This window comes from Talpa occidentalis, unplaced genomic scaffold (genome assembly GCF_014898055.3).
Source record: "Talpa occidentalis isolate TD23 unplaced genomic scaffold, MPIMG_talOcc4v2.1 talOcc4.13, whole genome shotgun sequence".
NCBI lineage: Eukaryota > Metazoa > Chordata > Mammalia > Eulipotyphla > Talpidae > Talpa > Talpa occidentalis.
Window position 1 is genome coordinate 75,051,518 of NW_023601322.1, and position 14,111 is coordinate 75,065,628.

Here is a 14,111-nt window from a genome sequence, read left to right on the forward strand (position 1 = left end):
GGACTGGGGGCCGCACGGCAGGCGCTCGAGGAGGGGGCGCGCAGGCGGTGGTGGCCCGTGGTGCCCCAGACGTCGCTCTCCCGGGGGCGGGGAGCTGAGGTTCCTGCGCTCCAAAGTCCCAGGCGCTGTCCCCGGGCCACCCCCGCCGTAGCCTCAGACAGCAGCGGACAGCGTCCAGGAGCAGGAGCGGGACCCGCGCGCGTCCTCGCTCTTCCTCAGCCGCCTCTCCTTCCGCGACCCGGCCCTGCCCTCCGCGCTCGCCCCGCCCCGGGAGCTGCCACGTGAGGGACTCCTCGCGCCAGCCGGGCGGCCGGCCCCGCCCCCGCCCCCGCCTTGGCCCCGGCGCCGCGCGCCGCCACGTGATGCGGCTCGGCGCCAGCCAATGGGCGCCGGCCCCGCCCCGCGCCCGCCCCGCGCGCCGTGGCCGTTTGAAGTGACTAATTTCTGTCATATGACCGAGGCGCTCATGGGGGTGGCGGGGCGGCTCTAGGACCGGGGGCCTAGCGAGCGCCCTGAGGAGCGACCCCAGCCTGGCGGCGGCCAGCATGGCCCCTACGCTGTTCCAGAAGCTTTTCAGCAAGAAGAGCGGGCTGGGCGCGCCCGGTCGGGACGCGCGGGACCCGGATTGCACGTTCAGGTAGGGCGCTGCGGGGATGGGGGCGCGCAGCCGAGGGCCTTGCGGGCTGCGGGCGCCGGAGCTGCCGGGGCCTTCCGTGTGGCCGCGCGCGCGGGGCCGCTGCTGCCGGCGCCGGGACGGGTCCGCGGTCCAGAGGGGCTGGGCGGCCGCCGGCCTGCGTCGGAGCTGGGGGCGAGGTGCGCTCTCCCCACCCCCCGGCTCCGCCGTCGCCCCTTCCCCCTCCCCGGGCCGGTTTGTTTACGCGCCGTGCGGTGGCCACGCGCGGCCCGGCCCCTCCGGACCCAGGACCACGGCCTGGACGTCGGGTCCGCACGCCTCCCTGGCGGCTAGTAGGGTTGGGCGCGGGCCGGATCGGACCTCAGCCGCCGTCCTCCGGGCGGAGAGGTTCTCCCCTCCTCCCCGCGACCAGTCGCCCTCTGGGCCCTCCACCCTAGTTGGCCTGGTGTTGCGGGGAGAGCTGCACGTTTTGGCCAGGCTTCTGAGAGTGGAGAAGGCTGGAGGAGCGAACAGGCAAGGTGTCGTTCTTTAAGGTTTCTTGGAAACTAAAATTGGAGGTGTGCGGTTACCGGACCCAGCGGCCTTAATGTCGAAGGGGAAATGTGAAACCTAAGAGGTTCTGGTTACTACTGTCCAGGCAAGCAGGACAGAATTAAGTGAAGCTTGGCCACAGGTTCAGCTCCTTAGAACTGTTACTGAAAAGAGTCTTTAAAAATGGAAAACCCTAGCAGAATATATTTTGTGGCGTTGTTGGTGTTTGGTTGCAGTACTTGTTGCTGGTAAAACTTTAAAAAATTGTAATGCTTGGTATGAACTTGAATTCAAGGTAAAATGGAATGGTGAAACCGCATTTGAAGAAGAGTATGTCATCCAAGCAACCTTCATACTTGTTGCATTGTGGAAACTTGTAAATATAACTAGGCTAAATGTCAAGTATCACTCCAACCTGGTAGATAGCGAACCAGTTGTACAGTAGTAGCAGGGAGAAAATGACTGTATCACACTGGTTTAAAAGGTTTTGATACTCTTAAAATTATTCACTCCCACTTGCTACTGCATGTCACATTAGTAAGCATTCAGTGATACATGTGAAATTGATGTATTAAATGGAAAGAAATTTGACTTTTAGAGGAAGGAAAATCTCAGCTGTGACTATCTTGCAAACATGCTTAGTAAAAAATAGTTTCCTAGGTTTTGGTCTCTTCCACTGGGAAATAAATCTCCTGCCTGTGCTTATCTACTGACTTTCTTTAGTGTTTTCCCTTTGGAAAATGAAAGTACAGTCTAGATAATACTACCTTGAGCCATCTAGTAAATCAGCAGTCAGTAGAAAGCAAGTTCAGGAGGGATATTATAAAGGTAACATTGTATAGGGTTACTATTTCAGGGCTAAGATTGATTTTGGGGGTACCCAAGTTTCCAAGGGTCTCAAATCACTCATGTGAAAAAAAGTTTTCATGTGTATTTTTTTAAAAATGTAAAGTGTATTGTATAGTTGTGTAACACTATCTTAGAGTTGTCAGAACACTTTCTCGTCACCTCGTGGTATTTCACAACAACCTTATGAGTAGCAGTATGGAAAACTATATGATCCTTTTTCCAGTGGAAGTAGGAATTATGTGTAAGCCTAAGAACTGCAGTACATTATAGAAGTGATAGCCTTAAAAGTAACCTAAGTGTATATGTGAGAAAATAGGAACTGGCTAATGCCACATGGCCAGTAATTTGCAGATCTGATCAACCCAGGTATTCTTTTTTTTTTTAAACAATTTTATTGAGTTATAACTTACATACCATAAAATTGAGCCATTTTAAATGTAAAATTCTGTGGATTTTATTATGTATACATTACCCACCACCCCAATGAAGTTTTTTTTTTTTTTTTTTTTTAATCAGTAGTTTCTTCTATTGTGTTGAACAGTGGTCCTGTGAACATTTGCGTACAAATCTTCACGGAGATACTTCTTTTCATTTCAATTTTTAAAATATTATTGAACTTTTTTGAAGTACACATTGTGTATTTCCTCTACCAGTATATGAAGATTTACAGTTGCTCCACATTTTCTCCAATACCTGACATTGTTAGTCTCTTTTTGCTTTTAATTAAACATTTTTTTTTTGTATTGTAAACAACATTTAACAAAAAATTTACTGTTAACCATTTTTGATTCTTTTAGTTTTACTGGGTACAGTATATATATAATGGTTTTAATTTGCATTTTCCTAAAAGCTGTTTATGTTCAGCATCTTTTTATGTAATTCAGGTTTTTGAGTAGACAAAAGTTTTGTGTTCATTTTAGTATGCCATGCGTTACTTCCTAAAATCCTAAAATTCTTGTTTTTAAGACAGCTTAAGTTATTAAATTAGCCTTGGTCACCACCACTGGAAACTAACTAGCTCAGCCTGTAAAAGTCAATTCCTAGAATAAACAGAGTAAGAGGCTGGTGGTAATAAGCCACACTAATGCTCTATGATAGAGGAGACTTTAATGAAGAAGCCTTTGGAGCCTTTCAATACTGTCTTTAATGGTTACCCCACTGGAAAGGATTAAGGGTGACTCCCCCTTCCTTCAGCCTTCACTTTTGAGACCCTCAGTGTATAGATTTCCATGTTTGTCTTATAAGCACATGAGGTGGACATGCGTTTGAAGGGTATCCCAGGAAGGATATTATTTATTTCTGTCACTTAGAGAATTAAAACAACAGTTTGTTTTTATCTTTTAAAGAATTTGGGAAAGATGGTACTTTCTAGAAGATACTACTCTATGTTTTTGCCATCAGGCCACTTTCCAAAATGAAATTCTTAAAACCTGGTATGGTGAAGAAGATGTCTGTTTACAGTTGCTTGCTTTAAATCAGAAACTTAAGAGTGTGCCTTTGGCATCTGCAGTGATGTTGCTTAAGTAATTTTTATTCAGCAGCAGCTTTCTTCCCTTTTAAAATATGATTTGTTGAAACTGGGTCACTTTTTCTTATGGTTTCCTTTAAATCTCTAGTTCCTATTAATCTGTATTTTAACACCCCTCTTCAGGTGATTCCGATGCTCAAGTTTGAGAACCACTGCTATAACTTATTTCCTGAGAACTGGTAGCTACATTATTAGATTCAGGCTTCTGTTGTGTGGGTTTTTTTTTTTTTTTTTTTTTTTTTTGTAACAAAGATGTTAGATGTTGCTGTATATATCATAATTACATAATGTCTGATTGTCCCACTTTTAGTGAGGCTAAGATTGACTACTGGTTTTAGGTGATATAATCCTTTTTCTTCCATTGTAAAATTCCCCTTTCACTAACTGTTTAAGCAACTTTAGTTGGTTATTGCCTGAATCCATTATCTTGTTAGATATTCCTCTTCTTTAATTTTTTTCTTGTTTATTTCCCAAGAAAATGTCTTTATCACCCGTTTGGTTACTCTTTGCTCCAGGAAAGGCAGAATAAAAGTTTGATTGCTTTCATTTATTATTTTTTATGATAATTGGTAATGAGTTGTTTATTTTTTAGTATCATGGACTGTTGGATTATAATGTGTTTTAGTCCATTACAGTTAAATTATCCCACATTTGGCTAGTGGTCACCTTCTCAAGTTGACTGTTGTGCCTTTTTTTTTTTTTTAAAGATTTATTTATTTATACAAGAACCGGGGTACAGGCCAGATGTGCGGGAGGGTGGGAGGATTCACCAGAGACAAAGTGGGGAAAAGAGCAGGCAGGCTGACAGAAATACACTGCTGAGGGGAGCAGTGGGCGAGACAGGAGAGGTCTGCCGCGCCATGTGGGTATCTTCGCGGCTGGTCGGGATCGAACCTGCCCTGCAGAGGCTGTGGACAGCTTCACAGCGCTGTGCTCAACCACCTGCGCCACCAGGGAGGCCCTGTTGGGCCTTTTTAACATAATCTCAGTCTGTGATAACGTCTTGCTTGCTTTTGACGTAATTCCTACTCCCTCTTGGATGATTTTATTTATTTTTTAAATTTATTTATACAAGCACTGGGGTACATTTTTTAAAATTTATTTATTTATACGTGCACTGGGGTACAGGCCAGAGGCGCTGGAGTGTGAGAGAATCCACTATAGACAGAGCAGGGAGCAGAACAGGCAGAGGACTGAAATACACTGCTGAGGGGAGCAGCAGGCAAGGCAGGAGAGGTCTGCTGAGCCATGTGGGAATCTCCCTGGCTGGCCAGGAATCGAACTGGTGCTGCGGAGGAGGCTGCGGTTAGCCCACTGTGCTCAACTCGCTGCACCACCCGGGAAGCCCTCCCTTGGATGATTTTATTACCTTGGACTTGTTTTAGCTTCTGAGATGTGCTGTGATTTGTTGTTTCCTATTCTTTGGCATAGTCTTGTATATCTTTTTGTTTAGCTTTTTGTAATGATCATCTGTGCTTATACTAATTATTCTTTCTCTTAGAAACTTTTTCTGATTTCTCACCAGACTGAGCTAGGTTTTATGGTTATTTTTTTTCTATCACTACAACACTTCATTTTGTAATATATATCACCGTTACGATTACTTGTCCACATCTCTTTGCTTACTTGGGAGTTCTCTACAGTTATGTTTTGTAGTTAGAATCATGTAAATCCCTGCCTAATGGGGGGAAACAGATACCTCAGTTTCTGGAACAGTTAGGTAGATGCCATTTTCTGAGGCAGAAAATATAATATTGTACAGTTCTGTCTTGAGTACCTTACCAACAGTAGCGGTTCTCTCTCCTTCTCTTTATCAGAGCACATGGTTTTTATCCTTTATAGCTCTCTATGCAACTTACCATTTGTTTTCTCCAAGTTCAAATTGTTGTGCCAGTGTACAGCAGAGTTCTTGAGCATGTGCTCAGTAAATATTTGTAAATAAATATACGAAATAATTTCAAAGGCAGAAGGATAAATTAAAAATTCTATATGGAACTTTTGGTCTTGTTTTACATACACACCTAGAGAGGTACAGTTAACAGTTTAATAAATTTACCTCAGTTTACAGTAAAGTTTGGACTAGAGATATAAGTGTGGATTTATGGTCAGTATTAAAACTAAGGGAGTGAGGGCCTTCCCGGTGGTGCAGCAGTTGAGTGCTGGGTTGCGAAGCTGCCCGCAGCCTCTGCAGCGCCGGTTCAATCCCCGGCTGCTCCCCGGCCACCAGAGGAGGGTCCCACATGGCGCGCAGACCTCTCCTGCTGCCCGCTGCTCCCCTCAGCAGTGTACTTCGGTCCTTCTGCCTGCTCTGCTCCCCGCTCTGGCTCTGGTGAATTCTCTCACCCTCCCGTGCTTCTGACTGTACCCAGTGCTTGTATAAATAAATAAATAAATCTTAAAAAAAAAAAAAAAAGACTTCAGACATTCCCTTTAAAAAAAACAAAACACCTAAGGGAGTGAGATCATCTAGGAAAAGAGCATAGAATTGGAAAGAACTGGGCTTTATCATGAGGAAATCTATTGATAAAATGTGCAGAAGTGGAAGGGTAACATCTACGAAGAGGGTTTCGCCAGAGAGAGGGGAAAAGCCCAAGGATGTATAGTGGTAAGGAAGCCCAGGAAAGGAAGTATTGTAAAATGATGGAGTGATGAACCTTTTTGTATGTTGGTGCTGTGACAGGTCTTGTAAGATGAGAAACAAGTTGGATATCATTTAAGTTGGACATAATTCATTATCTTAATAAGGCTTTTGTTTTTGAGGAAGGCATGTTGGGAAACAAAATAAAATAGATGTGAAGTATGTAAGTGCTGAGGAAGTGGCTTCACTGCTACAGCTTTCTGTTTTTGTAGGAGAAGCAATTTGTAGTGCTAAATTATTTTTTCACTTTAATAGTCTGGTTTTATTTTTTCACTTTAATTACATTTTGAGCTTCAGAAGTACTTAAATGGTAACTTTTTAATATTGTCCTTATTATTAAGAATCCTATTTCGGAAGGTTTGTGTTTAATGTGATTTTTAAAAATTTGCTGCATTCACAATGATTTTTTATTTGAAAAATACCATCCCTCCATAAACTACCGTTTAATCTTGTATTAGAAATTATAGAAAGTTATTATAAAATTCTTCCCAGAAACCATATGGGATCATAGCTTTAAAACTGGGAGGCTAAGAATTGTAGGTAATTATCTGTTATTAATATTGTGGTCCTATGCATCTAATTTTGTAGTAGGAAAAGCAAATGTTTTTATTGTTATCTTGTTTATTAATGCTAAGTAATGATTTGTTTCTTAGAATCATGTTTCTTGAAAGAAAATAGGCTTGTGAAAAATAGCTTCAATATTCAGTTTATAAATGGATCTCATTTCTTACTAATAAATTATTAAATTCTGTAGCGTTTTGATGATCTTTTAGGAAATTTGTTTAAAAATCTCGCCTTTAGGGCCTCCCCTGGTGGCGCAGGGGTTGAGCGCTGGGCTGTGAAGCTGCCCGCAGCCTCTGCAGCGTTGGTTCGATCCCCGGCCTCAGGGCGAGGGTCCCACATGGTGTGACAGACCTCTCCTGCTGCGCCAGCTGCTCCCCTCAGCAGTGTATTTCGTCGATCTGCCTGTTCTGTTCCCCTCTCTGGCTCTGGTGAATTCTCTCACCCTCCCGCGCTTCTGACTGTACCCAGTGCTTGTATAAATAAATAAATAAATAAATAAATAAATAAATAAATAAATTTTTAAATCTCTCCTTTATTTAAAAGAGCCCTGCAATATTTTTATACAATGTTATTTTTATTTCTGGTACCACCAATCTCTTAGTCTCCAAGTTGAAAATTAGAGAATCTTCTTTTACTCCTTCCTTTCTCTGATTGCCGCATACATTGTTAGTCATTTGTCAAGTCCTGCTGATTCAAATGCTGCAATATCTCAGTTCTTCTGTTTCCCACTGCCATCTTGTCATTTAGACTTTTAATGCCTTTAATATAAGTTTTCCATAACTTTACTACTGTTTGTGTATTCCTCTGTATACAATTCTCTTAAGTTGATTTTCCTAAATTATAATTCTGATCATATCATGCAGAAATCTCCATTGACTCCATATTACTTAATAAGGGATTCTCTATGCCAAGCGCTGTTTTAAGGCTTTATACATACTAGCATAATTAATTCTCACAATAGCTTTATAAAGTAGATTTTTCCTGTTTGTAGGTGACAGAAAGTAGGGACAGGGAAGTTAAGAACCTTGATTCAGGTCACATGGTTAGTAGGTGATGAAATTAAGATCTGAACTCAGACGTTTGAGTTTCAGAAACTCTGTCTTTAAGAGTCCAAACGTGTCAATTTGGCATATCAATTCCTTTTGAGTTATAACTGGGTGTGTTGTATCTCAATTCAGGCCCTGCCCCAATGGTTTCTGGGAAACAATATCATGTAGTCTGTGCGCATGTCTGGGTAGGAGTAGAAGCTGGAGAGTTCCAGTGTCCATTGTACTTATAATTTTAGAGTTGTTTTGAAGATTAAATAGTATAGTGGACTCTCATCCCCCAGTTTCTTCTTTCCAGTCTTCTTTCTAATTTTTCCTCTATCTGTGGGCTTTGACGGTTACTTGATGTTTCTTGAGAATAATCTGGTTTATGTGTTTTGCATACTGCTTGGAATAATATGACATCTTTTTCTTTAAAGATCCTATAACCCACATTTTCCCTTTCTTCTCCAGAGTGTCAGTTATTTTCTTGGGTTGTCATTTATCTATATCCCTGACTAGACTGTAAGTTCCATAAAGGCACAACCTTTGTCTAACTTGGTTAGTGCTGTATTCTTGGTTAATTGACTTACAGAAAGCGTTCCCTAAATACTTGATGAATGAATGAAAGAATGAGTAGAATGAATGAAAGAATGAATGGATTGAAAGAAATTCTAATCCATGAAAAAATATGTTCACTGGATTTTGGGTTATTTGCCAAAATTAGTTGCTGATTTAATGAGCAATTTAGGCAAGTTATCTTTGATACCAGTTTTATTTTATTTATTTTTTAAAACATTTATTTATTTATACAAGAGCTGGGGTACAGGCTAGAGGTGCGGGGGATGAGAGGATCCACCAGAGACAGAGCGGGGAACAGAACAGGCAGACCGACGAAATACACTGCTGAAGGGAGCAGTGGGTGAGACAGGAGAGGTCTACCGCGCCATGTGGGACCCTTGCTGGCCGGCCGGGATCGAACCAGCACTGCAGAGGCTGAGGACAGCTTCACAGCGTGGCGCTCAACCGCCTGCACCACCAGGGGAGGCCCTGATACCAGTTTTAAAGGAAAATTTCATGATTTTGATTTTTTAAGATGGCAAGGAGGATCTTATTTTCAAGAAATAGATTAGACTTCCATTTATATCCTCTACAATACCTTCTAGTTTCCCTTCCTGCCACTTACCACATTCAAAATTTGTGTATGTGTGATATTTTTCCTGACATACATACTCAGGATTTGCTGAATGGATATAAGAATGAATATGTGAACTAATGTACTCTTTTTAGTAGTTCAAGAAATTTTTTTTTTTTTTTTTTTTGAGGTAGTATGGGATTCTAGGTTCTTTAGGTTATCTAAACTTGTGAAGAAGATCTTATGGGGAATTGGAGCGACAACATAACTCCGCTCTTTGGGGACATAGCCAGAGCTCTAGGGACCTGCTTATTTGTACTCACACTTTCCAATGTAGAGGATCCCTTTTGATACAACAGCATTTTATCACAAGACAACTTAGAAATGGTTCCCCACTGTCATGTATTTTCAGTTGATCCTTTTCCGATCCTAGTAGTTATGTCAGAGTTGATTTCAAGAGCATGTGGGATAATGAGCCATTTCAGTTGATACAGTTATGATCCCATTTGTAGGATGCAGCTGGCAGGCTTTTTTAAGCTCTTTTTGGCTTGCTTTTCCACCCTGTTGTGGTCGGTTGCATAATTTTTTAAAATTTCCATTTGTATTAAACTGCAGATTGTGACGTTAATAAGGATGAATAAAGTGGAATCTTGAATATGACTGTCACAAATAGGGATTTTGTATTAATTTTTATTAATTCCTAGTTACTTTAGAACATAAACATACACTATGCATTTGTAAGAATGGAGAAATAGGGGCCTCCCTGGTGGCACAAGGGGTTGAGTCGCAGCGCTGTGAAGCTGTCATAGCCACTGTAGCATGAGTTCGATCCCTGGCCAGGGAGGTGACCCACATGACGCAGCAGACCTCTCCTGTCTTGCCCGCAGATCCCCTCAGCAGTGTTTTTCAGTAGATCTGCCTGTTCTGCTCCCCACTCTGTCTCTGGTGAATCCTCTCACCCGCCTCACCTCTGGCCTATACCCCAGCTCTTCTACAGAATAAATAAATCATTAAAAAAAATGCAAAAATCCAACAGAAATTATTTATGAATAATTTAAAATTTTATCAAACAAATAGATAAACATCTTTGAAACATTATGTAGTAAAATCCCTTGTTGGTGTGCCAGCCATGACATGAGGGCCTCCTGGACCCTTGGAATTCCTCAGTGTCAGCTAGGCAGTCTCATCACTTGTGATAATCTGACTTTTAATTTTACAAATTGAATTTTTTGCTCCTAAGCAAAAGCATTATGGCAGAAATATAAGTGATGCTCTGGTACTAGGGGCAGCTGGTTTGTCAATTTTATTTTGCTCTTTGAGTATTTATTTTTGCGTTTATAAATAATGTGAATATGGTGTTTTGAAAAAATTTATTCACCTTATTATACATTATCTACATTATGTATACATTATATACATTAATTTTCAGCATTGTTAAAGATTTAGATTTAAAAATGCACACAAATACTCTCACACATACTCTTCCTTTCCCCTTTATTCTTCCAAATCTGTAGTTTTTGGTTTATTTAAATGAAGGTTAATTACATTATTTTATTATAAATGTTTGCTGAGATAAGTATACTTTTTTAAAAGATTTATTTATTTATGCGTACAAGAGCTGGGGTACAGGCCAGAGGTGTGGGGGATGAGAGGATTCACCAGAGACAGAGCGGGGAACAGAACAGGCAGATTGACTGAAATACAGGCGAGGTCTGCTATGCCTTGTGGGTAGCTCCCTGGCTGGGGATCGAACTCATGTTGCAGTGGCTGCGGCTATCTTCATAGGTTGAATCTTAATCCTTTGTACCACCAGGGAGGCCCCTAGACCTTTACTGTCTAACTTGCCAGTTTATGTACATCAGATCCACTTAAGACCTTCTTTCGAAAGTCTTTAGCTTGCTGTACCTGGAATTAATTCTCAGTCTTCTAGGATAGGGTTTTGGGCAGGTGATTGTTTTCATTTGTTTTGAAACTCTAACATGATTTTTATGTAAGCTTTAGTTACCCATCACCAATTATACTTTTCTGTTTTTTCATTTGACCTATCAGTCATCCTGTGAGATTAGTAGTGTTAGCTCAGTTTTGCATGTGTAAGATAAAAATTAAATGTGATTAAATACCTTTCTCCACAAATGATGTAAACTAGTAAACTCATAGAAGACATGTTTATATGGTCTTTAAGCATTTTGAATGATGTTTAGCCTCAGTAATTTAAAAATACTGATGAAGATAACTAATTTATTTAGCTGTCATTCGGACAAAGATTAGAAAGAATAGTATCTTACTGTGGCCAAAGAGTGGTTAGGTAAGCCCTATTTAATGATTGTGGGAGTGTATATGGGTTACAGCTATTGTGCAGAGCAACAGTTATACAAAGGTAATCATATAAATATAATGTATGATGTTATTTAATCATTATTTGAAGTTGTTTCCAATTTAAATTGTTACTGTGTCTTTAATTAGGAGATTGATTAAATAATGTATGCATGTATGTATATGAAGGAGATGTATTAATAGATAGATAATAGAATATAGTAACTTTCATGGTAAAGATTTCCTTGTATATTGTTTTAAAAAGTTGCATTGTAATAGGCAATATGATCATGGTTTTATAAATATATGCATGTTGACTATTGGCATACTTATCTGTACGTGCATAAGAAAAAGTCTAAAATGTCACATAAATATTGAGAATGGTTAGATCTGAGCAGAGAGATTGAGAGAATAAGGTTTTTCACATTTTATACTTGTTTGTTGGTTGTATGATGTCTGTTGCTTTTGTAATTCCAAAAATATATAAATATGAAAAATAACTTGTTCAAGAGCAACACAGCTCATAAATGGCAGAGCTAGGACTTGAAATTATCAGATTCCACAAGTGAAATTTTTCACAGAAATAGCAATATGAGATAAATTTTAACTGATTTGCACCAGAATGTTTAAATTTTCTTTTTAAAATTTACATTCAGTAAAATTCTTTTTTTTTTAAATATGTAACTTCTTTTTTTTTTCTTTTTTTAAAGATTTATTTTTATTTATTTATACAAGCACTGGGTACAGTCAGAAGCACGGGAGGGTGAGAGAATTCACCAGAGCCAGAGCGGGGAGCAGAGCAGGCAGAAGGACCGAAGTACACTGCTGAGGGGAGCAGCGGGCGGCAGGAGAGGTCTGCGTGCCATGTGGGACCCTCCTCTGGTGGCCGGGGAGCAGCTGGGGATCGAACCGGCACCGCAGAGGCTGCGGGCAGCTTTGCAACCCAGCGCTCAACTGCTGCACCACCGGGGAGGCCCTCAGTAAAATTCTTTTTGTGGGGTACAATCTTAGGAATTTTTGTAAAATTTTTCATTGAAGAGTAACATAAATAAAAGTCACATTTTCAACTATTCAGTTTAATGAATTTACACACAGTGCCGGCTAACTAATTGTACGTCAAGAAACCATAACACTGCGGATATCCCTGAAGTCCCCTTGACAGCCCTCTTGACCCCTACCATCCTGACTTCTAACACTAGAGATTTTGGCTGATTTTGAGCTTTATATAACTGGAGTCATACATATTCATTCTCCTGTTCTTTTTTACTTAACATATTTGAATTTGCGCATGTATAGTCTGTGTGGTCTAGTTAATTCTCATTGTAGGTCAGAGTTTTTTCTTTGTTAAGCAGTATTCTGCTGTGCATTGAAGGATGTTTACTAACATTTTTAAACTCTACCCATTAGATGCTCATATTACCCCTCAGTTGTAACAGCATAAAATGTTTTCAGACATGGCCAAATGTTCCGAGGGGCAAAATTGTCTGTAGTTGAGAACTGCTGTGGTACCATATTCCATTGTATGATTATGCCATTATTTATTTATCCAGATTGCAGTGTTGATGGATATTTAGGTAATTTCCAGTTTGAGGTTGTGATGAATAAATCTGCTGAAAACATTTCTTATGTTTTTTTTTTTTTTTTTTTAAGGATGATATGTATACATTTCTGTTGAATATGTGCTTGAGTTGAATTTATATATTCTACTTTGTCAGTTTTGACATACTAATTTCAAAGTGGTTGTACCGAATTTCTACTAGTTGTGTGAGAATTTTGCTCTACATTATAATGATCCTTGAATTTGAGCTATGAATTTTTGAAGCTTAAGACCTGAGTTTTACTCTTTTTGGTGTACTTGGCATAATAAATGACACTCAGAAGATGCTGGTTGTGTAAATTTGTGTTGTTTTTAATGACCTATGATGACATATTGCTTAGCTCAGTTGAGATGCAGTGAATTAACCCTCAAGGCGCTTCTCTTTCACATAGTAGTAGTAAGATCTGCCTCCTCCAAATCACTGCATTCTAGGGACTCTGTAGATTAGTTTTCATAGGTTATGTTTTCACTTTTTTTCCCCTAAAGATTGATTTTATTTATTTGTGCATATAAGAACTGGGGTGTAGGCCAGAGGTGCGGGAGGTGAAAGGATTCACTGGAGACAGAGTGGGTAGCAGAACAAGGTGGAACTACTGAAATTGACTGCTGAGGGGAATGGGGTGGGGGGCAAGACAGGAGAGGTGTGCTGCACCATGTGGGTAGCTCCCTGGCTGGGGATCGAATTCATGCAGCAGTGTCTGGCCATAGCTTGATAACACTGAGACTTAACCCCTTGCGCCACCAGGGAGGCCCTGTTTTTACTTTTTTGCTGAGTTTCATACCTTGACACAGCTATCAAAGTCAAATGTTAATATCTGTGATTTCAGAAGTTTGCTGAAATTGTTGTTCAGCTTTGTTATTCAAAACATTTGCCAGTTCAATGAAAATCTGCTTTTCCTTTTATGCTGTGTCTGTTTTTACAGATGGATGGAACCTTATTTTTTATGAATATATTCAACTGTTCCAGGTTGAAGAGAGATACAACACCATCTCTCTCTTTTTTTTTCCAAAGATTTTTTTATTTATACAAGAACCAGGGTACAGACCAGATGTGTGGGAGGGTGAGAGGATTCACCGGAGATGGAGCGGGGAACAGAACAGGCAGACTGACTGAAACACACTGCTAAGGGGAGCAGCGGGCAAGACAGGTCTGCCGCGCCATGTGGGCATCTCCGCGGCCGGCTGGGATCGAACCTGCACTGCAGAGACTGCGGACAGCTTCACAGTGCAGCACTCAACTGCCTGTGCCACCAGGGAGGCCCAACACCATCTCTCTTTTTTTTTTTTTTTTTGAAAG

General features: G+C 40.7%; 2 protein-coding genes across 3 annotated transcripts in view; both read left to right on the forward strand.

The window, feature by feature from the left end:
* MEIKIN (meiotic kinetochore factor) overlaps positions 1–14,111 on the forward strand; it is a 99,384-nt gene that overhangs the window by 65,378 nt on the left and 19,895 nt on the right. The window lies entirely within an intron of this gene.
* FNIP1 (folliculin interacting protein 1) overlaps positions 449–14,111 on the forward strand; it is a 99,601-nt gene continuing 85,938 nt past the window's right edge. Inside the window, exon 1 of one of the 2 annotated variants that reach the window (XM_037509402.2) lies at positions 449–637. In XM_037509402.2, the coding sequence (XP_037365299.1) occupies positions 546–637 (92 nt within the window). In that variant the 5' untranslated portion in view covers positions 449–545. The remainder of the gene's footprint in view (positions 638–14,111) is intronic. The other variant, XM_037509404.2, reaches the window with a different exon arrangement.